Source organism: Chironomus tepperi, unplaced genomic scaffold (assembly GCF_022539635.2).
Source record: "Chironomus tepperi strain 1889 unplaced genomic scaffold, CSIRO-AGI_Ctep_v1 contig_414, whole genome shotgun sequence".
NCBI classification, from domain to species: domain Eukaryota; kingdom Metazoa; phylum Arthropoda; class Insecta; order Diptera; family Chironomidae; genus Chironomus; species Chironomus tepperi.
In genome coordinates, this window is record NW_027226536.1 from 243,501 (window position 1) to 267,059 (window position 23,559).

Consider the following 23,559-nt stretch of genomic DNA (forward strand, 5'->3'; position numbering starts at 1 on the left):
AAAAAGGCAAACGATTTAAATAAAGAGTAAAGGAGTCAATTTGAAGAATCTCATTGAGCGAGTTTAATTCAAAAACCTGAATTATGAGAAAAGATCTCTTTTTCGGAGAAAATAAAAAATACCCCAAATATAACATCGCATAAATTTTACATGATAGCTTAATTAATTGGCGTTGCTGTTTATCCAGTCAATGAACTCTGACACTCGGGTGTAAACTCCTGTAAAATATTTTAGATAATTAGATGATTCTTGACAATTTGTTGACTTTGCAATATTCACCTGGAGCATCTTTAGTTCCACAAAATCTAGGTCCATAAGAAACAATGCCAACCAATACGTAGTACGGAAAATTTGAATTAGGAAAGTTTCCATATCTCATGAGGGGTCCTCCAGAGTCTCCCTTGCTAAAAATTATGAAAATGATAAAATGAGTCAAGTCTGGACTTTATCTCTCAAAAATTCATATTAAATTCGTTCTAATTTACTAACCAACTGTCTCTTCCTTCTTCACCTCCAGCACAAATCTATTAAAATACAAATGTTAAAGTAAAATTACTTGATTAGACTTGGTAATCTTACTTGTTTGTTTGTTATCATAGCCTTATATCGAGCATGATAATAATTTGCACATCGATTGTTTTCAACTCCGTCTAAATCCAATCTTTGCTTAACATCACTATCTGTTCCATTTTCAGTAATGCCAAATCCGGCAACTTCTAAGGAAAATTTTGTAAAATCCATACCACGAAAACTGGAATCAAGTGGCAAACAAATCGGTTGGATCCATTTTGTGTATTGAACATCATTCTCTAATTTCAAAAGCATAATGTCATTTTGGGAAGTTGACGACGCTGAATCATATTCAGGATGAACGATAATTTCAATGACATTAACTTGCACGTATGGATCATTACAGATCACTTCATTTTGAAGTGTTTCACAATCGGGATTAGTTCTTGTGTCCCAATCACCAAGACGGACTGCAGTAATTTTCCATGATCCCGGGCCCTTTCTATCGCAATGTGCTGCGGACAGGACAAAACGTTCGTTGATTAAGCTTCCACCACAATAACTACCTGTAAAGGTGGTGGATTTTGCTAAAGAGAATACTTGGAATTATAAACCATTAGATTATTGGTTATTTACCTATCTTTTTGCCTGGTTTTGAATACATAATTTGAGCAATCCATGGATATTCGTCTATCATGGTATCCTCTCCTCCAAAAATCTGTGATTAATCATACAATACATTACACATAAATATGCAAACTTTATACTTTCTTTACTTACTTTGTCATTAACATAGTTTCCACATTTTGGTGCTGTTGGAAATTTTGTTGTTGATAGACGTGGCACTGTAATTGTTGGAACATTTCTTCGAGCACAACATAGGTGAAGTACATTATTTACAGTTTTACATGTTTTACTTTTAACATATTCTCTTTCAACTAATGTTAAGTGTCCTTTTTCTGATAGTTTACTGAATTCATCGCACTCAGTGTAAATTATACACTCTTCGTTACCTGTGCATGTAGCTAATTCTAAGAGAATTTATATATATTAATTAGATAAGCACTGAATTCTCGAGACTGAGAAGAGAAGACTGAGGGTTAGGCACAACCTTAGGATATTTCAATAACTTGAGATCCTGTGCCAATGGTTCACTTCAACACAGTTACTGAGACGATTTTGTAACTTTAAGACCCAAAGCACTTAGATAATTACTATTTAATAACAGTAGAGCAATTTTATGACAAGAACTAATGTAGCCGTGGTTAATACTTACTAGATTGAGCTGTTTTGCATAAGCTTAGAGTCGAAATTAATACTAAGAACAGAATGCTTGCCTTCATTTTGCACTTTAGGTTTATTTTAATGAGTATATCCAATACAATCTATTTAAACTCAACTAATTACCTACAAAACAATATTTTTAACCTCTAATACTTGATTTTAATGTTCTTACTTGCTTGAGAGACAACAACTGACTGAAAGAATGAAAAGGTGAACGATTTAAATAAGAGAAAATGTGCATATCAGTGAGTTATTGTTTCCTTTAAAACCTGAATAATGAGAAAATATCTCTTTTTCGGAGAAAATAAAAAATACCCCAAAAAAGTTTGATAGCCTTTAGTAAATAATTCTTAGAAATGAGAGAATTTAAATAAAGCGATGTTAGAACCGAACACTTATTAGGAATCACGAAGATACTAAATTTTAGAAACATCGAAAATAATTTTAATTTTTAAATGATTAATGTTGCTGTTGCTGTCAATGTATTCTTACATTCGGGGTAATTTTTCAATATTATATTATATTCAATATTTATTCGAAGCATCCTTACTTCCACAACATATTAGTTCTTGTGGTATCTGGACAGAGTGGAATCTAATGGCAAATCTGCCATTGCGAGAGTAAGGTATGTGAGACCGAGTGGTTTGGCAACAGTACGGATATCTGTATCACTCTTTTGTGAGTAAGTGAGTTCGATTCCCACAAGAAACTGATCTCTATTAAACATTATATAGAGTGCCATTGACATGACAAGAATTCACACAATCCACTAGATTTTACAGTCCGAAAAATTAAATGACAACCACTACGTAATTTGGATATATCAGAGTTGTCAAGCCTCTATTTGAAAAGAAAAATGCATAAAGCTTCTGTGATCAGGGAGACTATATCCACGTGATTATGAGATAAGAGAATTCAAAAGAGAATATTTTAAAAAAATATTTGGAAAAAGTCATTGATTTCTCAATGTTCTCTTGATATGGTGAGAGAGGGAAAGATCCTTTCAAACATTGAACATTTGATAGAACATTGAACATTTTGAAAATGTTTTGATGAACTTGACTGTGCTTGCTTACTTAAAATAGATTTTTTGAAGTAAAAATATCGTTTTTTGTCGCTTTAAACCTAAATTTTAGCATTAATGCTGTTATCGCCCAACTTTAAGTGAATAAGTTACTTTAGGCTATTGTTACAGCAAAATGTTGCAATAAAATGCAAAAAATCTCGTTCATCAGTCTACAAACCTGATGATAAGCAAAAAATGTATGAAATTTCCGTACTTACCTAAATATTTGGCAAAAATACGATTAAAAATTGTGTAAGGAATTTCCAATTAACCACGGCACATTTTGGTTGTAGAAATATTGCTTTGCACAGCCATAATATACAATATTTTAATTAAATTAACTTAGTAAACATTTTAAATTTTCTTAAAAACAACATATTTTCACAATTATTGATTTTTTTAGTAGCACACAGTTTGGAAAACACTGATTTAGCAATTAAGCTGACTATTGATTTAGTTAATTGCAAAAAAGTCCGTAATTAAGAACGATAATTTAATTAATCACGATGTTTACACTTTCGATTTTAAAAACAGAATGAAGATTTGCATGAAGGGGATTAACAACCATAAAAGGGGAAAAACCAACAAAAAATTTAAATATTAAATGACAGTTGAAAGTTCTCAACATTTAATCTTCAATATAGTTAAATTAAACCAGATATTAAATTGAAATTGGTAAATAAAAAATTAATTTAGGTTAAAATTCAATATTTTTACTAGAAAAAATTGTCATTTTTATAATAATTTTAATATTTTACTAAATTTATTAGACATAATCTCTAACAGGCAATGATAATGCTTTTAGGTACCGCAATGGTCATTCTGTAGTGACCTGTCTGAGATTCAACTGCTAAATTCTTTCAGATCTTGCAACCAAAATTACGAATTTCTCATTTTATCCTCAATCCAGTCCATATATTCAGTCACACGAGTGTAAACTCCTGAAATTTATATGAAAAAAAATTATCAAATTTATGATTTTTATTAAAAATGTTAAGACAGAGTGTGGCTTTCTCAAAAACGACCGTTAATTTTTTAAAAAAAATATTTTTTGCTGCTAATATTCAAATTATTTTTGACCGTTACTTTTATTTTTCTTAGTAACGGAAATTTATATTTTAAAATAAAGTGAGTTCGAAATGTTCGAATTTTTTGACTTTCTAATGTCGAAAAACTCGAATTTGAGACGGCCACACTCTGGTTAAGATATTGACCTGGAGCATCTTTAGTTCCACAATTGGTCGGACCAAATGATACAACACCAACAAGCATATAATAAGGAGTCACTGCATTTGAGAAAGTACCATATTTCATGAGTGGACCACCTGAGTCTCCATTACTGTAATTAGATTATTATTGAATGTTAAGCTGCTTACTTAGGGTCCTTAGGGGGAAGGTATGGGGTTGATACCTAAAACCCACCCTAAATACATCAACTTACCAACTGTCTTTGTCTTTCTCACCACCAGCACACAGCTAAGAATATCCAAAAATTAAGTAATTTAAATGCTGCAAAAACTGTTAAAGCTTACTTGAGAATCAGCTAGCTTAATCCGTCTAGTATTATAATATTGTTGGCACTGACTCGTTTCAACTCCATCTAAATCAAGTCTTTGTTTTACTGGACTAGACGTTTCTGTTTCAGTTCTTCCATATCCAGCAACCTCCAAAATTTGTCCTGTATAGTCAGAATTCGTCGAATCAGACGCAAATGGTAAGCAAATTGGATATATCCATTTGGTAAACTTGACATTTCGTTGTAGTTTCAGCAGTGCTATATCGTTGTAATGATTTATGGAATTAAGATCGTAATCTTCATGTGATATGATTTTAGCAACAGGAACATCAACATATGGATCATTGCATACATGTTCATTAATAAGTTCTTGACAGTCTGGATCAGTCCTTGTATCCCAATCACCAAGTCTAACACTAATAATGTCATAATTATGCACTTCTTTGATTTCACGATCACAATGCGCGGCTGTAAGGACCCAACGTTCGCTTATTAAACTTCCACCGCAGAGCCTTGCTGTAAAAGTTTAAAATACTTAATTTGTGACTTAATATGCTTTGATTTTGAAATTACCAGTTGATCTTCCTGGTCTGGAATAGTAAATTTGAGCGATCCACGGATAGTCATCAATGTTCGTGTCTTTACCTCCGACAATCTTTAAAAAATAAATTAATTATGGGTTAGTGACTGGAAAATCGAGATTTTCGAGTACCATGGCATAGTTGCTGCATAATCGACAGCATGGCTTGACGCAGATGTTTAAATTGATTGACAGCATGGCTTGACACGGCTGTTAAAATACAATGACAGCATGGCTTGACGCGGCTGTTGAAATTCATTGACAGCATGGCTTGACGCTGCTGTCCTAATGATTGATCTAAATACTTACTCGATCTGCTAATGATATTCCACAAGTTGGAGGTTCCGGCAGTAATTTTTCTGATGATTTAGTAGTTGAACCTCCACAGCAAAAGTAATTAAGTCTGTTGATCTTATTACAATGTTTACTTTTCAGATATTGTTTCTCGTCTGGGGTCAAATAACCTTTGGATGTCCTTCTCATTATGTCAGGACAATCATGTTGTGGTTGGCATGTCTGGCCGTTTGTGCAGGCGGCAAAATCTGAGGAAATAAAAGAAAAGAATGTTCAATTGTGTAGCAGCTCTAATGATTTCGATGATAATAAGGAAGTGAGTTTAGATGTATGTCTAACTACACAGAGACTTGAAGAAATTGATGTGATACAATTTAAATTGAAGATAAAGAAACTATAATACATTTTACAATGGATTTTTAAAAGGGTTAGACTAAGAAGCGCATGTCTGTGTATTCTGCAAGATAGATGCGCAGGTCTTGAGTTTTGGGGTGTATCTTATTGTTTGTGCAATGTTGCAAGCCTGCGCATTTTTTTGACAAACCCTCCTTTTTAATACATTTCAAATCGAGTTCGAGTGGAGTCTGCGGTGTTGAGCCATATCTTGACAAACTTGTCAGTGGCAAGATAATAATCTCCATGGCCGAGAGGTTATGCAACAGACCAATGAAGTCTGGAAGTTTCTCTTTTATAATGACGTAGGTTCGATTCACACTAAAAGCTTGCCGAAAGGACAACTTGATATAATGTTCAGTTAATAACTAGACCTTGCTTACTTGCTTACTTCGCTGGTCGAACAGATCAGTAAAAAGACTAGACATTGGATAGTCTCAAATAGTGTTGTCACGACAATATAAATGAGTCATTACACATTAAAATATTGGTAACCAATAAGGGTTCTAATTATGCTAATTTTTTAAGCCCTCAAAGTGTTTAAAAGTGATTGATTGTACAAAATTGATTGATTTTAAAATAGTTCTTGCTCTGTATTAGTCACACATGGAGAGATTTTAATTTGATTAGTGCCTGAACATTACGATTAATTTGGTTGTAGGCAACGTATGTGCCGCGGTACACTAGTGCGCAGCCATTTATTTTTGAGCTGCATGCCATTTGCTTTGATCGATGCTTACAACTAAGGTTTGCCGTAGCACAAAGAAGCTTATCACTAGACCAGCATGATTCCGGGATCTGATCGAATCGGGCCAGAGCTAATGTAGTGTTGTTCAAGCTTTTTATGCCACTTCACTCCTTGTTAGCAAGCTACGCCTGAAACCACACACGGCATGCGGTTCAAGATAATTTCAAAAAATATCAGCGAGAACAACATCCAGTCTAATGCCTTCTAAATACACCTAATGTCATCTAGACGTCATTCGTATAATCATGACTAGTCACATGCACAATTAGTCAAATATAAGGACACTAATAATCATCAACAATAAATTTGCATATATTTCCAACATTTGTTTACTTACCCGATTGTGCCGCAACAGCTAATGCTAAAGCAGCAAGCAAAAGTAAATAAACATTTGGATTTCCCATGTTTTAAGCGATAGCCTTTGAAAATAAACCAATAAATAGTAATTAGTTCGATTTATGACAGCATTAAATGCATAAATTATTAGAAATTTTAGTTAGAATTCAAAAGAAATTCAATTTCAGGCAGCTTACTTAGTTCCAATACAAAATTATTGATTAAATTCAACTGATGCAAAAAAGAATATAACTTGTTAGTTTGAAATGTTGAAACAGACTAAGCTGTTTTATTGTTGAGACTACAGATGTGTATTAAGCGCAAGGAATTCCCCTTTAGGAATCGTTTCAAGTTACGTTAAATTAAAGCTCTAAAACAAGTTTTTGATTTTTTGAAAATCATTCAAAGTTGCTAATATATGAAATGTTTTTTATATCCACACATGCTTATAATTGACTGGAAAAATCCCAAAATTAATACGGGATTACACAAAGAAGTGAGAATCATGTGAAATTAATAATGATTAAGAATATACTGCATGGATTGTTGCATACATATAAGGGGAACTTAATTTAATCTTTAAATTTCGCAATTCAATACTGTGCAGCAGTGTATTCTACAGGAGTTTTACTCCTAAGCAACCAAGAAGGAAGGGATTTTGGGACCAGAATTGCAAAACAGGCCCTTACCATAGGCAAAAACCATACAAATTCTTGATAATTTGCATGGTTTTGTAAGAAAAACCTCACAAATTGTCAAGAAATTGTACGGTTTTTACCTGTCACACGTTCCTGTTTAGCAACTCTGTTTGAAACTAAGCCCTTCCCCTTGCTCTCTTTCGATTGGGATCGACATGGTTTTTTTAAGGTAGCGGTCCTCAACTCTAGTCGACTCAAAAGAATTCTGAGTCACTTCAAGTCAATTCCATTCGACCTCGAGATATGCCACTCTGGAAGGGGGAGAAGATGGTTATTTGGGGCTTGAACGGAAATTCGACCCTCCTATACTCCTTTCCCTATCTTCTGTCTTTTGAAAGATCCTGGATCGCAACCAACCAATGATATCCAACCAGTTGAATGTAGCGATATCCTAACCCAGTGCTGCACAACCTTTTCTTCCGCGATTTGCATCGGTTGAAAGTCTCGACCAAAACCTCACACGGTATATAGTTCATGATTTTTCCAAAACATAAAATTTTCGGCTCACAGGTTGTACACCACTGCACTAGGGTGCCGCGGCACATATGTTGTCCACCACTGCCCCATGGACTGCATTGTACTACTCGAAATGTTCCTCATCTTGCATTATCAATGAATAAATTTTAACTCTGTTAATAAAAATAACGGTCAATTTTCATTTTATATGCAATGCTGATTGCTATCTAATGTTATACTGGATATATATAACAAAATTAAAAAACATACGATACATCTTACTAATTATTGTGTAAATGTCTATTCTGTGAAATAGAAGAGATTTTAAAACAGAATTCCAAAAAAAGTGTCAATTTAAAATGCCAAAAGTATCAAATCGTGCCCCAAGAGTGCCTCGTACTGAATATGCAGTCAAAAAAACAAAAAATTGTGCATACTGTAAAAATCATGATTTAATTAAACCCGAAAAAGACCATAAGCCAAACTGCTCCTACAACAATGCCTTACATTTTTCGACTTGTAGACCATGCTTTCAAAACCACAAGAAGTCGGAAAATGTCAAAAGATGGAGAGAAAAACAAAGAAATGATCAAAATTCAGCAGAATCTGTGAATATACAGGATGCTGTCGGGGATCTAATCGAAGAATGTTTGGATGGTAAGCATGAATTTTATTTGACAATTTTAATAAAAAGTCAACTTTAAATTAATTACAGGAATTGATAACAAGTTCATAGATGGAATGCTTCATACCATTGGCGTACATGAAGTAGAAATTATTGAAGATGAGAAAATGGAAGTCGAGGAAGTCGTAGGTACGTCATTGCTTTGGATAACATTGATATTTTATGGGGAGATTCACTTATTACGTAATTCTTATAAGGGGAGAGTTGGGGAGGGATGGGTAGGGAGGATAAGAATTCGAGATTTTGTTATGCTTCGATGAATTGAAGAGGGCGGGGGTATTCATGTAATGAGGAAGAGGGTGAGGGCAGTTGCGTATTGAAGAAGAGGATGAAGGCAGGTGCATATTAAGAAAGAGGATGGGGACAGGGGCATATTGATGAAGAGGGTGGGGACAGGAGATTTTTGATGAAGAGCGCCATATTGAGAAATAGGGTGGGGCTTGGGTGTATTGAGGAAAATAGTGAGGGTAGGGATGTATTGAGGAAGAGGGTAGGGGCAGGGGTGTATTGACGTTGGCGAAAAAGTTTGGGCTGGGGCGTATTGAGGAAGAGAACGAGGGAAGGGACGTATTGAGTAAAAAGGTGGGCTGGGACGTATTTAAGAAGAGGATGGGGACAGGTGCATATTGAGGAATAGGTTTTCGGGTCGAACCCCATCCTCCTTTAATTTACTAAAGGCTGGAGTACGGATGGAAGTCGAAAAGTCGATATTTTTCGCGTCATGCAAGTGAACGGTTCTTATACACAGCTTGAAGTCGATTTAAATTTTGTTGGGTTCGTCTAAAATTGCAAGCCTGTAATCTTGTACGAACTACAAGATACAGCCAAAAACTGCAGGCCTGCGCATATAAAATGTAGAAAATCCATTCGTGCGGTTCATAGCCGTACACTAAAATTAGAAAAGGTTTTATGTTAATATACAGAACTAATATTCCAATTTCTACTTACAGAAGAGACAATCGAGAGCCAAATCACTGACTTGTCATCTTATTTCAAAGACACAGGTCTTACCATTGCGATTCTACCATCGAATTATCCAGAAAATATATTGACAGAAGATAATGTTAATGAGTTACAATTATCAGTTGAAAACATGATAGATCAACTTCCAATTGCTGATCTATTCCCAAGATTTAAAAGTAGCATTTATGAATTTGGCTATTGGAGAGTTAGTTGTGTTGATGAATTTACTAAAGATTGGTTCATTAATTATATTGCAACATGGACCAGCTTTGACTTGATTAAAATTTTGTCAATTGATCAAATCCCGAAATATCATTTTACGACAAATATTCCTGAGAAGCCATTTGAAATCACTAAAATATTGAGAATGATTCATAAACAGAATTCCAATCTTGATACATCCAGATGGGAGATTTTGCAGTCTATAGAATATGCAGAAGGATTTACAGTAACATTTGAAGTTGATCCATTGAGCTTTAATTTCATTAAAATGAATAATCATTATTTGAATTTTGGAATGGATCGATTGGAAGTTACTGTTATTGATCAATATAAAAAATACTTTATAAAAAAAAACTTTTTAAAAAATCATCGTTTTTCGCGTGGACTAAAAAGTAAAAAATAACTTTTATTTTGTGCTGTAGAGAAATTGGTTTGAAAGTTGAGACCACCCATGAATTACAAACATGCACCTTGACTTTATCGTATAGTTCTACAACAAAAAAACGAGGGCGCCTGGTATCAGAACTTCATCAAAGATTCGCGCCCTCGTTTTTTGTTGTAGAACTATACGATAAAGTCAAGGTGCATGTTTGTAATTCATGGGTGGTCTCAACTTTCAAACCAATTTCTCTACAGCACAAAATAAAAGTTATTTTTTACTTTTTAGTCCACGCGAAAAACGATGATTTTTAAAAAGTTTTTTTTTATAAAGTATTTTATTTTCAACTTTTTAGTCCAAATATCGATCTGTTTGTCTTTTTGTTTTTCATTCAGCCTTTCACGATTAGCTCGATTAGTTTAGCACTATCGTTCAGATCGTAAAAATTTGTCAGCATTGCTCAACCAAGTCCGAACTGCGTTCGAAATATTTAATTTCGAGCTTCGCTCGAATTAGATCACAGTAGTGTCGGACTCCACTTCGCTTCGTTTCGTTCGCCCGACTGTTATTAGGTCACAGTGGTTTCGGACTCCACTTCGCTTCGCTTCGTTCGTCCGACTGTTATTAGGTCACAGGAGTGTCGGACTCCACTTCGCTTCGCTTCGTTCGCCCGACTGTTATTAGGTCACAGTGGTGTCGGACTCCACTTCGCTTCGCTTCGTTCGCCCGACTGTTATTAGGTCACAGTGGTGTCGGACTCCACTTCGCTTCGCTTCGTTCGCCCGACTGTTATTAGGTCACAGTGGTGTCGGACTCCACTTCGCTTCGCTTCGTTCGCCCGACTGTTATTAGGTCACAGTGGTGTCGGACTCCACTTCGCTTCGCTTCGTTCGCCCGACTGTTATTAGGTCACAGTGGTGTCGGACTCCACTTCGCTTCGCTTCGTTCGCCCGACTGTTATTAGGTCACAGTGGTGTCGGACTCCACTTCGCTTCGCTTCGTTCGCCCGACTGTTATTAGGTCACAGTGGTGTCGGACTCCACTTCGCTTCGCTTCGTTCGCCCGACTGTTATTAGGTCACAGTGGTGTCGGACTCCACTTCGCTTCGCTTCGTTCGCCCGAGTGTTATTAGGTCACAGTAGTGTCGGACTCCACTTCGCTTCGCTTCGTTCGCCCGACTGTGATTAGGTCAGAGTAGTGTCGGACTCCACTTGACTCCACGCTGATTGTTTTGAAATGGATTTTTGTAAATCTGAGATTTATTTCTGTTCAATTAGTAGCATTAAAAGTAATTATGTCACTAATTTTCCAAATAAAAACCAAGTTTTGCTTGGCATAGGTTTAAAGAACTAAGTTAGACCGATAGGCCGGACAGAATCCTGTACAGAATCAAAACATTGAATTTTATGATTAAATAACTCAAAATTATCAAAAAAAGAAAATGCTAAAAAAAGGAAGCCTACTCATACCTAGGCTTGAACTCACGACCTCTTGTTTATTAGAACCTGAACTCTAACCATTACGCCACCACGGCATATTTATTATATTTTTACAAGTGGCAATTTATAATATTAATAAAAAGTAATTATTTGATATTATTATTATAATTATTAATATTATCAAGAAATTAATATATGAGCTATAATTTAAATTTAATTTCTGATAATTAAGGAATAGTTTTTTCGACACTTTTCATAAAACAAAAATTTTTAGTGAAAATGCGTGATGAAAAATATTAAACTCCAAGAAAACATTGGAAATTAACTTAGAAAAGTGTGAAAATGGAAAATTCTGTCTTTAATCATTATAAATTATCAAAAAAGTATGAAAAAGAATTGAAAATGTACGACAAAAAAAGTTGGAAAATTTGAGACTTGAACTCATGATCGGCTTGGAATTTTTGAAGAATAAATTTTTTAAGGACTACGTAAAAATTACGTACGTAATGCGCGTAAAGCGCGTAAAGCGCGTACGAAAAATTAATTAAAATTAATTAATTATAGCATAACTAAGCTATATTGTGATTAACTAATGCTTGATTATTGCATTGTCATCGAGAATACACATCCATAATAAATTTCGGCTCGATTGGAGCAGTAGAAGTGGTCGAAAATTCAATCGCAAGATTTGAACAAGACAAACAGACAAACAGACAGATAAGAAAGCAAGTTAAGAAAAACGATGTAATAAAAAATATTAAGTTTATTATTATTGTATATTATTATTGCATATTATTGGATTTGAAATTGTATAATTTGATTAAAATAAAGTTAACGGAAAAAATAAATTTGAAATGTTTTACAATAACCGACTATACAATGTTACAAATTAAACCAAATAAAAAGAATGTTAAATTAAAATTTCGTGTATTTCTCCTATAACTATCATTTGTTGCTCATTAAGTGCTGTAAAAATCTTTAATTAAAGAGAAAATTGAATTTGTTTTTAGTGATTCCGAGAAACTTTTATTTCTAAACAGTGAGAAAATTCAATTTTCGATTTTATGTTTTTGCAAGAACTAAAGACTAACAATATAAAATAAAAAAGTAATGTAAACGGCCTCTAACGTAACATAATAAACATAACATAACATACACAAACTTATTCGATATAAAAATTCCGACATTTGTGGATTGTATTGTGAGTATTTTGGATTTATTTTAAAAATTTGTCGCATTAGAATTACTTTATTCTTTTTATAATGTAAATTTTTATCACTTAATATGAGTTAAATAAGAAAAATATAAAAGAAAAAATTAAATCTTATAAAAATACTTTAAATTTTCATTTTTATTTCATAAAATTATATATTTTTTTTAATAGTGTTAAATTGTTAATATTACTTCTTCAAAGATGGAAAGTTATACAGTGAAAATTCGACAGTGCAATTATTGTAAAAATCATCTAAATAAAGGTGATCCACCAGTTCCATATTCTGGACATGGGCATTGTCCATACAATAATGAAATTCATATTGAAGGATGCGATCCATGCAAAAAAAACCTCAAAAATACAAAAAGAATGCAAGAGTATCGAGCTAAGCAATGTCCTGATGTGCCTTCAAAAAAAATAAAATATGTCATAGTTCCTGACAATAAAATCATATATGGTAAGAAATAAATTTAAATTAATTTAAAATGTGCAATTTTATATCATATATCTCATCCCGAACTAGATGAAACTCAACAAGATCTTCAAACTTCTATCAATAATCCACAGAACAATGGCTCACCACAAAACGGAGATGTAGTGATGTATGTCATTCCACCAGGCTACCCAAACAGCAAAACTGATCAAGAAAAAGATAAAATACTGGATTTACTTGAAAATGCTCCATCTGGATCGCATAATCCTCGCATTAAATATAGTACATTTGAGAATGGATATTTAAAAGTTTGTTGTTGTGATGAAATTACATCTAATTGGCTAGTTAATCAGGTTAAATCATGGCCATGGATTATAGATAATATCGAGAAAAGAGGTGCATTTAAAGTCTTTTCAAATGATGAGGCACCAAACGGATTACGTGTAATCATTTTGTTTTGTGTTCAACAAATCATAAGTAGAGAAGAATTTTTGATTTCACAACCTATATATAAGAAAAATTGCTGGGTTGTTAAAGTCTGTAATCAGTTTGATGGGAAGACTGAATTTATAGTTTCAATTGATCAGGAATCTTATGTATCAATATGGCAAAATGGATTTAAGCTTAATGTTAAAGGTGAAAACGTTATTGTTAACGTTTTAGAAGATCCATTACAAAAGCATTTGGCTAATCCTGCTGCGGTTACAAATGAGTCTGCAGATATACGAATCTATGATGTTATACACAATTCAGGAATGTGGAGTACAGATAGATTAATAGTAGATGGAATAAATAATTCAGATATTTCCGATATGAGATTAGGTAAGTCTTAATTTAAATCTAGCATGAATTTTTTACCACTTTAAACATTCTATTTGTTAGAAGATCTTATAAGATTCGATAGAGAAACTAATGCTGAATACATGAATGACGAAAACATAGCTGAACATCATTCACCCAGTAAGTTAAATTAATCAAAACTCGATTTATAATTGAAATTGAAATAAACTATTTATATATTTTAAAGATAATATGAATAATAATGATGCCATCTCAAATGAAACCATAAATCAAGATGTTTTTGATGAATTTGCTCATTCAGATGAGTCAAATCAAAATGGAGGATTGAATAAGATGTGTACATCAGGTAAGTTCTATTTATTTCCTTCGATTGTCTAGCGCAATGCAGATGCCAGTGATTCGTGTTAATGAAGACGTCAGGTTGCCCTGAAAGTCAAGTGGCGAATGATTTAAGACGCCTCAGCATATAGTTTGCCCATCATTGCTCTAAACAAAAGAACTCAACACAAATTACAATCATTATTCTTGACTTTTTAAATTACATTAATAATATCTTATTTTTTAGAACCAATAAAATGTGGCTATACATATGCTGTCATTACTTCAAGTTACCCAGAATCCAGCTTGAGTAAAGAAAATGTCACCAAGTTGCTAAAATTATTACGAGATAATTTTTATGAACATCTCGAATTGAATCGGCAGGAAACGGAAAAAGCATTATGTTTTTCAAAATACGTGTTAAAAGCAGGAGCTTTGATTTTTCATTGCGACAATTATTACACAGTAGAATGGCTGAAAACCGAAGTTTCATCGTTAAATTTTTTAATCGACGGTGTGCCTTTAAAAGTAGTTCAACGATATAAATTAACGACAATCATATATGATCAAAAAGTAAAAAATGAAGAGATTTTACGACGTTTTGAGCTTCAAAATTGTAATGAAAAATTAAAAACATGTTCTTGGGAAATCCTCGAGAAAAGAAACCATGTTGATGAAAAATTGTTTCTTTGTATCGAAGTTGATCATTTAAGTTATAATATAATTATAAAAAATAATTATAAGTTGTATTATGATTTAGAAAAGGTTACATTTAATAATATTTAATAATTTTGTGACCAGCTCAGAGTCATGCCTTTAAACATACAATTTTTGAATAACCTGTCGGTTTTGTTTCCTTATTATGTTTTTTACTTATTTCTATTCAATTTATTTGATGATTTTTATCAGAGTGTGGCCGTCTCAAATTCGAATTCTTCGAACATTTCGAACTCAACTTATTTTAAAATAAAAATTTACGAAGAAAAGTATAATTAACGGTCAAAAAATTTTAAATTTTAGCGACGAAAATATTTTTTTTGAAAAAAATTAACAGTCGTTTTTGAGAAAGCCACACCTTGGTTTTTATATTTACATAGACAATTAATATTAAATATCTTTTATATTTTTTAATGTTTGTCAGCATTGTGTAGAACAGCTGCTGCAATATATGTACTTTCAAATGAAATTCTTAAATTCAAATAGTCTAAAAGACAAAGTCAAAAAATAATCAAAATTTATAATCTAAAAAAAAAATATGTTAAAATTATAAGAATACACCATTCACATATTCCTCATTTACATTCGATGGTGAAGTCATCGCCCCTTTAGATGCATTTTTTTTTTTCAAAATGGTGGAATTTTATGCATGGTCTTACTTTTTTAAGCAAATTTAGTGGTTGTAGATTTTGTTGTATCTTATTACATTGCGCATACAACATAAAACAACTATGTTAGTGTTAGAGACCATTTAGAAGAATGAAATTCTTACGAAATTCAATTTTAAACATAAATTTCAATTGATTTGGTTATTTTTATCCCGATTTTAAATCAGAAATAGATTTTAAGAAGATAAAAAAAAATATAGTAATAATAATAATAATAATCAATTTATATTCAAATATCAAAATAAAAAATTGTAGCTTTGATTGGTAATTTTTGAGTTTAAATTTTGGTTTTTCACATTTTAATTAAAATAGATTTTTAATATTAAAAGAAAGCACTTGAAGCATAAAATTTAATTTAAAAAAAAACTTCTAAATATTTTTTCAAAAATTTTAAAAATTTATATAAAAATAATTTTTAAATCAATTTAAATAAATTTTAAATCAAAAATTAATCATAAATTTCAAAAATGTTTTTAAAATTTTAAAACTTGAATTTAAAAATTTAAAAACTAATTTTTAATTTGATTAAAGTTTAAATTCTTAAATTAGAAAATTGAGAAATGCTTTTTTAAAAATTCTAAATTGAAAAAAAAAATTATTTTTTTATGTATTTTTTAGCTAAATATTGAATTTAATTCAAATTTTTCTCTATTGTCAAAAATTTCTCAATTTATTTTGCAACTTGATATAAATTGTAGTTTTTATTTGTTTGATTTATTTTTACAATTCAAATAATTTTTAGAATGTCAAATGTATATATATATATAGTTTTCAGTTGAACACGCGTTCGAGTTTATGCGACTTTTTTAAAATATCGCTGTAAGGTTTTCATGAGTAGCGACATCTTCCGTGAGTTTAGCTCAAATTTTATTTTATCTCACACTAAACTTGTATAATAATTCTCATTTCATTAATTCTAGGTTTTTTCCCAAATCACATGCTTGGGCATACATTGCATGTTTTCGCATACATGCGAATACATGAATTCCAATCGACACAAAAGAAGAAAGAATCTCCACGGGGCATTTAAGGCTTCGCTAAACCTCTTTTATCAACGTTAATCGGAAGCTACCTCGGATAGTCGTCCAAATGGCTACCAAAATAATTGGCATCCATTTATGTTAATCAAAGAGTCGTGTTGTGTTGCTCGGGAATCTTACGGGTATTGCTATCTGTACTAAAAGCTTGACTATGCCACAGATCGTCTGTCGTTTTTTTATATTCATAATAAGAAAAGAATGTTGTTTTTAATTATCAAGAGTTAAGTTCAAAACCACAAATTTAAGAATAATATGAACCGTGAAGTTCACATAATTAAGGCATAATAATTGAAAAATGTAATATAATGTTGAAGGAGTGAAAAATTAATTTTCTAAAGCATTCTTGCAAATTATCGTTTCGTAATGATTTTAACCAAAAAATTAAAAAAATTTATAAATTCAAATAATTCAAGAGTGACAATATAGTTTTGAGAATGTACAAAAGTGTAAAGTAACAAAAAAGCTGACTAAGAAGAATCCTGAATCCATCAAAACATTTAAATAAGAAATGGTAAGGTTATAAGTTATAATATTCCCAAAGATACATAAAGCATGCTAGTCATTCATACATAGCTGCTCCTTTTCTTTTGGGGTTTTATTCTGTGATGTAAATTACTTTAACGCATTTTTCAATAATTTGAAAATAGATAGGAAGTTTTTCCTTAGATTTTTTTTAATGGCATTGTTTACCTACTTTAGGTACTAAATTTAGGATTAAGTACTAAATTCTTCTTCTAAATTCCTCTTAATACTAAATTCTATTAGTTTCGTTTATTCAAAATTCATTTCAATTCAGTTCAAATTCGATTAAGTTTATTTCATAAACAAACTTTTACAAGGAGATAGAATAATGGAATTGAATTGTAAATCCAATTCAAGTTTTTCAATATTTTTAGCGCATTTTTGAAATTTTTTTCAAAAAGGTAGCTTAATAAATCACTTTGTTCGGTCGTTCGGGCGTTCGGCTGACGTTAAAAACTTTTTATCTAGACATTGTAGAGAGCTCGGAATTGTTTTAAAAGATCAGTTCCATAAAGTTATTGCGGCGCTGGCCATTTAAAAGTTTCAAATCAACGCGTAAATGCTATAATTAACAATTTTTCATTTTCATAACAACAACAACAAAAACAACAACACGTTTTTTCATTGTTTTACAGTGTTTTTCAATGTTTTTTGATGTTTTTACAGTGTTTACTGAACAATGTTTGAATTTTTTTTGACCGTTATAAGGTTTGAATTATGAAAATCCGTTAAATGATGAAGTTCTTAAATTTCTAGTATGGTGACTTGGAACTTACTGGATCTTGGTTTTAAGGGCTTGAAAGTGACCTGGATCTTACTGGATCTGGGTTTTTAAGTCTGGAAGTGACCTGGATCTTACTGAATCTTGGTTTTAAGGTTTGAAAGTGATCTAGATCCTACTGGATCTCGTTTTTTAAGTCTGGAAGTGACTTATTAATCAATTACTGATCGCTGGGACAAAAATGCGCTTAAGTCCCTCGATCAATAACACGAGGACTTTAGTAATTTTTTTAATTAAATTTGAAAAATTTAGACTTTCGATGACAAATTTTATTCAAAATTCTATTAAAAATAGTTAAATTTAAATGTAAATATATTGATTTTTATGAAAATTGCGTAGAATGTACAGATAGAATTTAAAATTTCACATATACACAAGAAGGTTCCTCCACGAATCTCTTAATTAAAATGAATTTCTCTTCCAAACAATTGAATTTTGAATTTCATATCAAAAATACATTCTGCAGTTTCCTTGTCAGCACGAATGATTAAGTTAAAAAGAGAGTTTGGATGAATATTAACAGACACTCGAGACGCATTTAGGTTGTTTTCTTTTCCTAAACGGCGTAAGATTCTATCCTCAAACTCTCCTGGTGGTAGTTCTGGAATTGGTCCAATTTTTGCTCTAAATGTATGACGCACGTCATTTGTTCCAAACGAGATCTCAAGTTGACCATTGAAACGAACAACTTCATGAAAAAATCTTATAACAGTATAACGATCCCACGAGAATCTAACATATCCAATTGAATCGTATCTTGCAAGAGCACGAGGTTTGCGTTCATTAACAAAATTTGCAAGTCTTTCTCCTAAATCTCGAGATATGGGAATATGATATTCATACATAATTATGAATGTATCGATGTTTTCAGGATTAAAGTCGGGTATCTCTTCCATTTTTAACTAAAAATTAAAGAAAAAAATAACGGATTAAAAAAATTTAAAATGAAAATTTCAGAGGGGCTTACAATTTACATTGTTGTTGTTGTTGTTTTTTTTGTAAAATATTTTGATTTTTATGGAAAATTCTAATGATTTATGATCATAATAGAATGTCCAAATATGTTATTTAATGATACATTTGCTGGTTCTCTCACTTTTCAAAAAGTATTTAATAAAATTTGTTAAAAAATTTAGAAATTTCAATTTTCCCGCAAAAAAATAAATATTTTTTAGTGCTTTAATTAAATATGAACATATTAAAGCTTAATTAGAGTAAATTATTTAAGAATCCTTATAAATATTGAACCTACCTAGCTTTTTATCTTAACTCTTTCCTTAATGGACGTCCTTCTTAGAAATAAATAATGAAATGAAATTATTGGAAATTGTTTTTGTTTATTTATTTTTTTTTTTTGAAACATTTAAAAAAAAGGGGTAATAAACTACTGTGAATAACATATTATAGGGCGATCATCAGCTGTTTTTTTGCCGCTGCTGTCCAAAGACTCAAAATCGAAAATTCAATACAAATTTTGAAATTTTGAATAAATACTGAACATTTCCTTTGGACAGAATAGACAAACTTTTCTATTCACTACTCAAATTAGTTGAGTAGATTCAGGTGAGTGTCGAATATGCTGATGAATGATGAATTCTTGCTGTAATTCCAAAATACAAATAAGTAAATTGAATAAATTGATTTATTTAAAAAATAATTTCTTTATGTTATTTTATTTAATTTTGTTTTAAGTCATTTTACAGAATTGTTTGTTGTTCTTTGATTTATAGAATAAAAGTTATTTTTCAGAACTTTACTTACATCATTAGCCATATAGATCAAGTGTGATCCATAAACTTCTTCCTTTGTGCCGCTCGAAGTAGTTATCTTACAAAGTTTTCCATTAAAATTTCAATTTTTATAAAAGATGGAGCTACTGCGTAAAATGTTATGTATTCAAAACCTTACAAATGTTTTTGTATTTCCAGTTGAAGATTCTATAAAGTATTTACATAAAACTGAATAATATTAAGTTAAAACTGCACTTATGTAAAGAATTTTGCTTTATTTTCGCAAATACCTCTTTAAGATTTCCAGTTATTTCAATCTTGTTCTTTTGAATGTATGAGAATTACTCAAGAATTCTCGATATGCATTCATATCTTGAATTTTTTGATTCCACACCAGTTTTTTTATAAATGAAAAAAATTCAATCAATTTAAGCAGCTATTTATAAGCATTATAAATTACTAATTTAATGTTCTTGAATTAAGCATGTGTGAATGTATGTATAAAAAAAGAAAATCAATGCTATAACTGTATAAAAGTGAGATGTTACTCAATCAAACGAATTTGGTTAAAGCGCATTTCAATGAGTGTGTATTTATTGGTGTAGATCCGTATACATATGTTTATTTAAGTTCAAGGCAGCGAAAAAGCAGCAGTGGCTCAGTGGTGTGCCGCCAAAAATTGATGAAAATTCTATGAATCGTATTTCGTGTACGATTTCGGGCGAGGCTTACCACTAATATGTGCCGAAAAACATGAAAAATTGTCCACTACTGAGTTAGAGCATCGGCTAAATGACTCTAACGACCCGGGTTCAATCTTTAGGAAAGTCTAGTTGAATTCAGGTAGTACTGTTTCGCTGTTCTAGTCTCTCTAACTAGGTAAGTGTAATTCGCGACACACATATTGTGGCTAGATACGATAAATTGATATTGCCTGGGTCGTTCAGCATGAATTGTTGTCTTCAATAAAGCATTAAAAATCAAATGTTCATGTTCATGCAATTGATTGATTGACCAGTATATCTAATCAATTCAGTCAAAGCCTCTTTCAAGCCTGAAAAATCATTTAGTTGAATTTTTAAATTCTTTCTTTAAGAAAATGATGAAAATTTAAAGAAATTATCATGAATTACTAAAATTATTAATAATTAAGCAATATTTTAACTAAATTTATCATTATTAAAGCCAAGTTATTCATAATTCTCCATTTTTCTACGCATTAACAATAGAAATAAGCAGGTAGTTTCTTCAAAATCGTTCATGACCTAAAATTTACATATTTTATGTGCCGTAATCCAATCGTAAACCTTTATTGAACACTGCGCCATCTCTCCTTTAATGCGTTTTTCTTTAATGGCGGCCATGATGAAGGGCGTTCCAATGGATATATGTGTTGGAAGACAATTTGCTAAGAAAATCCAATTATTGTCAATTTTAAATAATAGAAGCAACTTAATTAGATTTTCAATTTGATGAAAAATTGCATTTTGAATATAGTAAGCTGGAATTTAGGTTCAAAACTTAATCAAACTGTTAATTAAGCCTGAGTTAAAGATATACAAGATAACTATTAAGTTTAAAAATAAAGAAAAATCAGTTTAGAATTGAAAATATTGCAATTTAAAGTCTAAATCCCAAAAAAGCACATGATTTTATCATCAATAATTGACAAGCCAGCGATAGAATCAGCTTCAGACACAATTTAAGGTAGACCATGAATCACAGATGAACAGTACGACCAGCAAAATAAGTAAGCATTCTACTTCCGGGAGACGAAAAGTTAAATTACGGACAAAAGTGTCGAGTTTTAAAAATATAAGTTTAAAAGCTCTATTACATATACAAAACATGTTCTAGAAAGCTTTCTCACCTTAAATATACTTGTTAATCATACCCGAGAGAGTTTCTCTCAGATTTCTCTTCTTTTGAAATCACGCACAATTTTGAACTGCGAATATTTTTTTTGTGCTCACAAACAGTTTTGTGCATTCAGTGAGAAAGGAACGGTTTAAAGGAAACTAAACCGAAAGTTTTGCAACTAGAAAAACAAAAAAATCAGCTTTTTAAAATTAGAAAATTGCAAAAAAATTTAAATTTAGAAATTTTCAAAAATTTTAAAATTTTCAAATTTTCAAAAATTTACTTTAAAAAAGATTGAAATTTACTTTAATAAATTTAATAAAAGTGTGAATTTTTTTTTAATTATTTAAATTTTTATAAACCTGTTTAGTATTGCAGAATAAGACAAAAAAATTCAATTTAAAAGTGTGAAAATTGAAATAAAATTTAATAATTTTTTATAGTGAAATTTAAATTAATTTTAAAAATTTTAATTTTAAAAATTTAAAAAACAATAAATCAAAAGTTTGAACATTAAATATAATTTTTGTGATTTTAATAATAATTTTTCAGCTTTAAATAGAGTATTATAGTTGTTTATTGTGTCAGTTTTTCTCATTTTTCTCACGAGATATAAAATAGTTGAAAGGGTGGCCCAGATTTTGAATTTTCTTTAAAATTTATTGATCCACTGTCGAAAATGTCCGAAGAAAAAGTACAAAAGGATTGTGCAAGTTATAAATTGTTTAAATTTGAAAACTTTGCAATTTTCAAGAGTCTAAATTTATTAAATTATGTATGACTAGGTTCAGTATTTGGAAAAATTTATTGAAATATCCTTAAAACTTTTAATTTTCAGCAGAAATCATTGACTTTAGATAGATGTTATACATAAATTTATAACCAAAATATAAGCAAATAAGACGCGATCATAAAATTTAACTCCTTAATTTAAGGTAATCATATTTTAAAATATTTAAAAATTCATAGATTTTTAGGAAAAATAACTAAAGTTTTGTTAAATTTTACAACTTAAACAATTAGAAAAAGATAAAAAAAATTGAAGAAAATAGTTTGAATTAAAAAATGGAGTTTTAAATTATAAAATGTAATTAAAATCATAGTGAAAGCATTATAATTATTTAAAGTTGTTTAAAAGAAGTTGAAAAAATTCAAAAAAATTTAAAAAAAAAGAAAATCCAATTTTTTTTTTAAAAAAAATTTTTTTCGCAATAGAAAAACATGTGCTTTTTTTAAAATTCATTTTAGAAGCTAAAGTAGGATAATTTTATATGTCTTCAATTATTAAATCTGAAGATTGATAAAGAATTTAACAGTTTCAATCAATAAAACTTGTTTTTAATGAACAATCATCAAGATTTTCAAAGAATATTTCAAACAAGTTTCGTCGCCATTTGTGCATAAAATTCCAATGAAAAATTCTTTTATTCTGAATCATTCGGAAAAGGAAATGTTTTTTTCAAGACAACTTCTTCTTTGCTGGATCATAAGGATCAAGTGTGATCCATGGCCATCGTTACTTTGCGTATGAAACTGGCTCTAAGGATGACCACCGCTTGCCAATTACTTATAACAAGTGCATTACTATCTCTATCGACACCATCATTCTATGAGTTCTTGGGACATCATGAGTTCCTGGGACGCCCTTGTGATCGCTTGCATTCTTAGATGCACTTTATCTTCCTAAGGAATTGTTCTATATGTTTCCTCAATTGTGTCTCCTTTCAAGAGTTTAGTAATCCCACCCAACCCCATCTTAGACTTAATTTAAATAAGCTTACGCTTCATGACATTCATGTAAAATATCGACCACACACTAGTGAGCCGCGGCAAACAGGTAGCCCACCTTACTTACTTCACTGGCCGTACAGATCAAGCCAATACCTAAAACAATACTGACTTTATCG

The 23,559-nt window shown here is 31.0% G+C and overlaps 4 protein-coding genes and 1 long non-coding RNA gene across 7 annotated transcripts; 2 read left to right on the plus strand and 3 right to left on the minus strand.

Moving 5' to 3' along the window:
- Nucleotides 1–35: 35 nt before the first annotated feature.
- Nucleotides 36–1,999, minus strand: LOC139097149 (melanization protease 1-like). Of its 2 annotated transcripts, none has more exons than XM_070648924.1 (7): nt 1,787–1,999; nt 1,291–1,541; nt 1,147–1,228; nt 580–1,097; nt 490–524; nt 280–404; nt 36–218 (listed from the first exon to the last, which is right to left on the minus strand). In XM_070648924.1, exons 1-7 carry the CDS (start codon nt 1,851–1,853, stop codon nt 163–165), a joined length of 1,134 nt encoding a protein of 377 aa, XP_070505025.1. In that variant the 5' UTR covers nt 1,854–1,999; the 3' UTR covers nt 36–162. The 2 variants fall into 2 exon arrangements, with proteins under 2 accessions (XP_070505025.1, XP_070505026.1); XM_070648925.1 differs by having other exon boundaries at nt 580–1,076; nt 1,787–1,998.
- Nucleotides 2,000–3,610: 1,611 nt separating this feature from the next.
- On the minus strand, nt 3,611–7,020 carry LOC139097102 (CLIP domain-containing serine protease B4-like). Its single transcript, XM_070648870.1, has 8 exons — nt 6,925–7,020; nt 6,729–6,810; nt 5,266–5,498; nt 4,950–5,031; nt 4,393–4,892; nt 4,302–4,336; nt 4,075–4,199; nt 3,611–3,801 (listed from the first exon to the last, which is right to left on the minus strand). Exons 2-8 carry the CDS (start codon nt 6,793–6,795, stop codon nt 3,740–3,742), a joined length of 1,104 nt encoding a protein of 367 aa, XP_070504971.1. The 5' UTR covers nt 6,796–6,810; nt 6,925–7,020; the 3' UTR covers nt 3,611–3,739.
- A 1,100-nt stretch (nt 7,021–8,120) lies between these two features.
- On the plus strand, nt 8,121–10,267 carry LOC139097103 (uncharacterized). The gene is made up of 3 exons (XM_070648871.1): nt 8,121–8,538; nt 8,597–8,695; nt 9,517–10,267. Exons 1-3 carry the CDS (start codon nt 8,241–8,243, stop codon nt 10,152–10,154), a joined length of 1,035 nt encoding a protein of 344 aa, XP_070504972.1. The 5' UTR covers nt 8,121–8,240; the 3' UTR covers nt 10,155–10,267.
- Nucleotides 8,529–10,238, minus strand: LOC139097106 (uncharacterized). Its single transcript, XR_011545026.1, has 2 exons — nt 9,515–10,238; nt 8,529–9,455 (listed from the first exon to the last, which is right to left on the minus strand). It is a non-coding gene; the product is annotated as an uncharacterized lncRNA (long non-coding RNA).
- Nucleotides 10,268–12,476: 2,209 nt separating the features above from the next.
- LOC139097104 (uncharacterized) lies at nt 12,477–15,895 on the plus strand. Of its 2 annotated transcripts, none has more exons than XM_070648873.1 (5): nt 12,477–12,770; nt 12,984–13,239; nt 13,306–14,175; nt 14,243–14,362; nt 14,582–15,895. In XM_070648873.1, the coding sequence occupies exons 2-3, from the start codon at nt 12,984–12,986 to the stop codon at nt 14,046–14,048; spliced, it is 999 nt and encodes a 332-aa protein (XP_070504974.1). In that variant the 5' UTR covers nt 12,477–12,770; the 3' UTR covers nt 14,049–14,175; nt 14,243–14,362; nt 14,582–15,895. The 2 variants fall into 2 exon arrangements, with proteins under 2 accessions (XP_070504974.1, XP_070504973.1); XM_070648872.1 differs by having other exon boundaries at nt 12,478–12,770; nt 12,954–13,239; nt 14,582–15,894.
- The last annotated feature ends 7,664 nt before the right edge of the window (nt 15,896–23,559 follow it).

Bases quoted from the DNA above. Each gene is read 5' to 3' on its own strand.
- LOC139097149 (XM_070648924.1), bottom strand. From the start codon at position 1,853: ATGAAGGCAAGCATTCTGTTCTTAGTATTAATTTCGACTCTAAGCTTA. The intron at 1,542-1,786 runs GTAAGTATTAAC...AAATTCTCTTAG, and splicing joins ATGCAAAACAGCTCAATCTA to AATTAGCTACATGCACAGGT. The intron at 525-579 runs GTAAGATTACCA...GTATTTTAATAG, and splicing joins CTATGATAACAAACAAACAA to ATTTGTGCTGGAGGTGAAGA.
- LOC139097102 (XM_070648870.1), bottom strand. From the start codon at position 6,795: ATGGGAAATCCAAATGTTTATTTACTTTTGCTTGCTGCTTTAGCATTA. The intron at 4,337-4,392 runs GTAAGCTTTAAC...GGATATTCTTAG, and splicing joins TTAAGCTAGCTGATTCTCAA to CTGTGTGCTGGTGGTGAGAA. The intron at 3,802-4,074 runs GTCAATATCTTA...TATAAATTTCAG, and splicing joins TGGAACTAAAGATGCTCCAG to GAGTTTACACTCGTGTGACT.
- LOC139097103 (XM_070648871.1), top strand. From the start codon at position 8,241: ATGCCAAAAGTATCAAATCGTGCCCCAAGAGTGCCTCGTACTGAATAT. The intron at 8,539-8,596 runs GTAAGCATGAAT...AATTAATTACAG, and splicing joins AATCGAAGAATGTTTGGATG to GAATTGATAACAAGTTCATA. The intron at 8,696-9,516 runs GTACGTCATTGC...TTCTACTTACAG, and splicing joins GGAAGTCGAGGAAGTCGTAG to AAGAGACAATCGAGAGCCAA.
- LOC139097104 (XM_070648873.1), top strand. From the start codon at position 12,984: ATGGAAAGTTATACAGTGAAAATTCGACAGTGCAATTATTGTAAAAAT. The intron at 13,240-13,305 runs GTAAGAAATAAA...ATCCCGAACTAG, and splicing joins TGACAATAAAATCATATATG to ATGAAACTCAACAAGATCTT.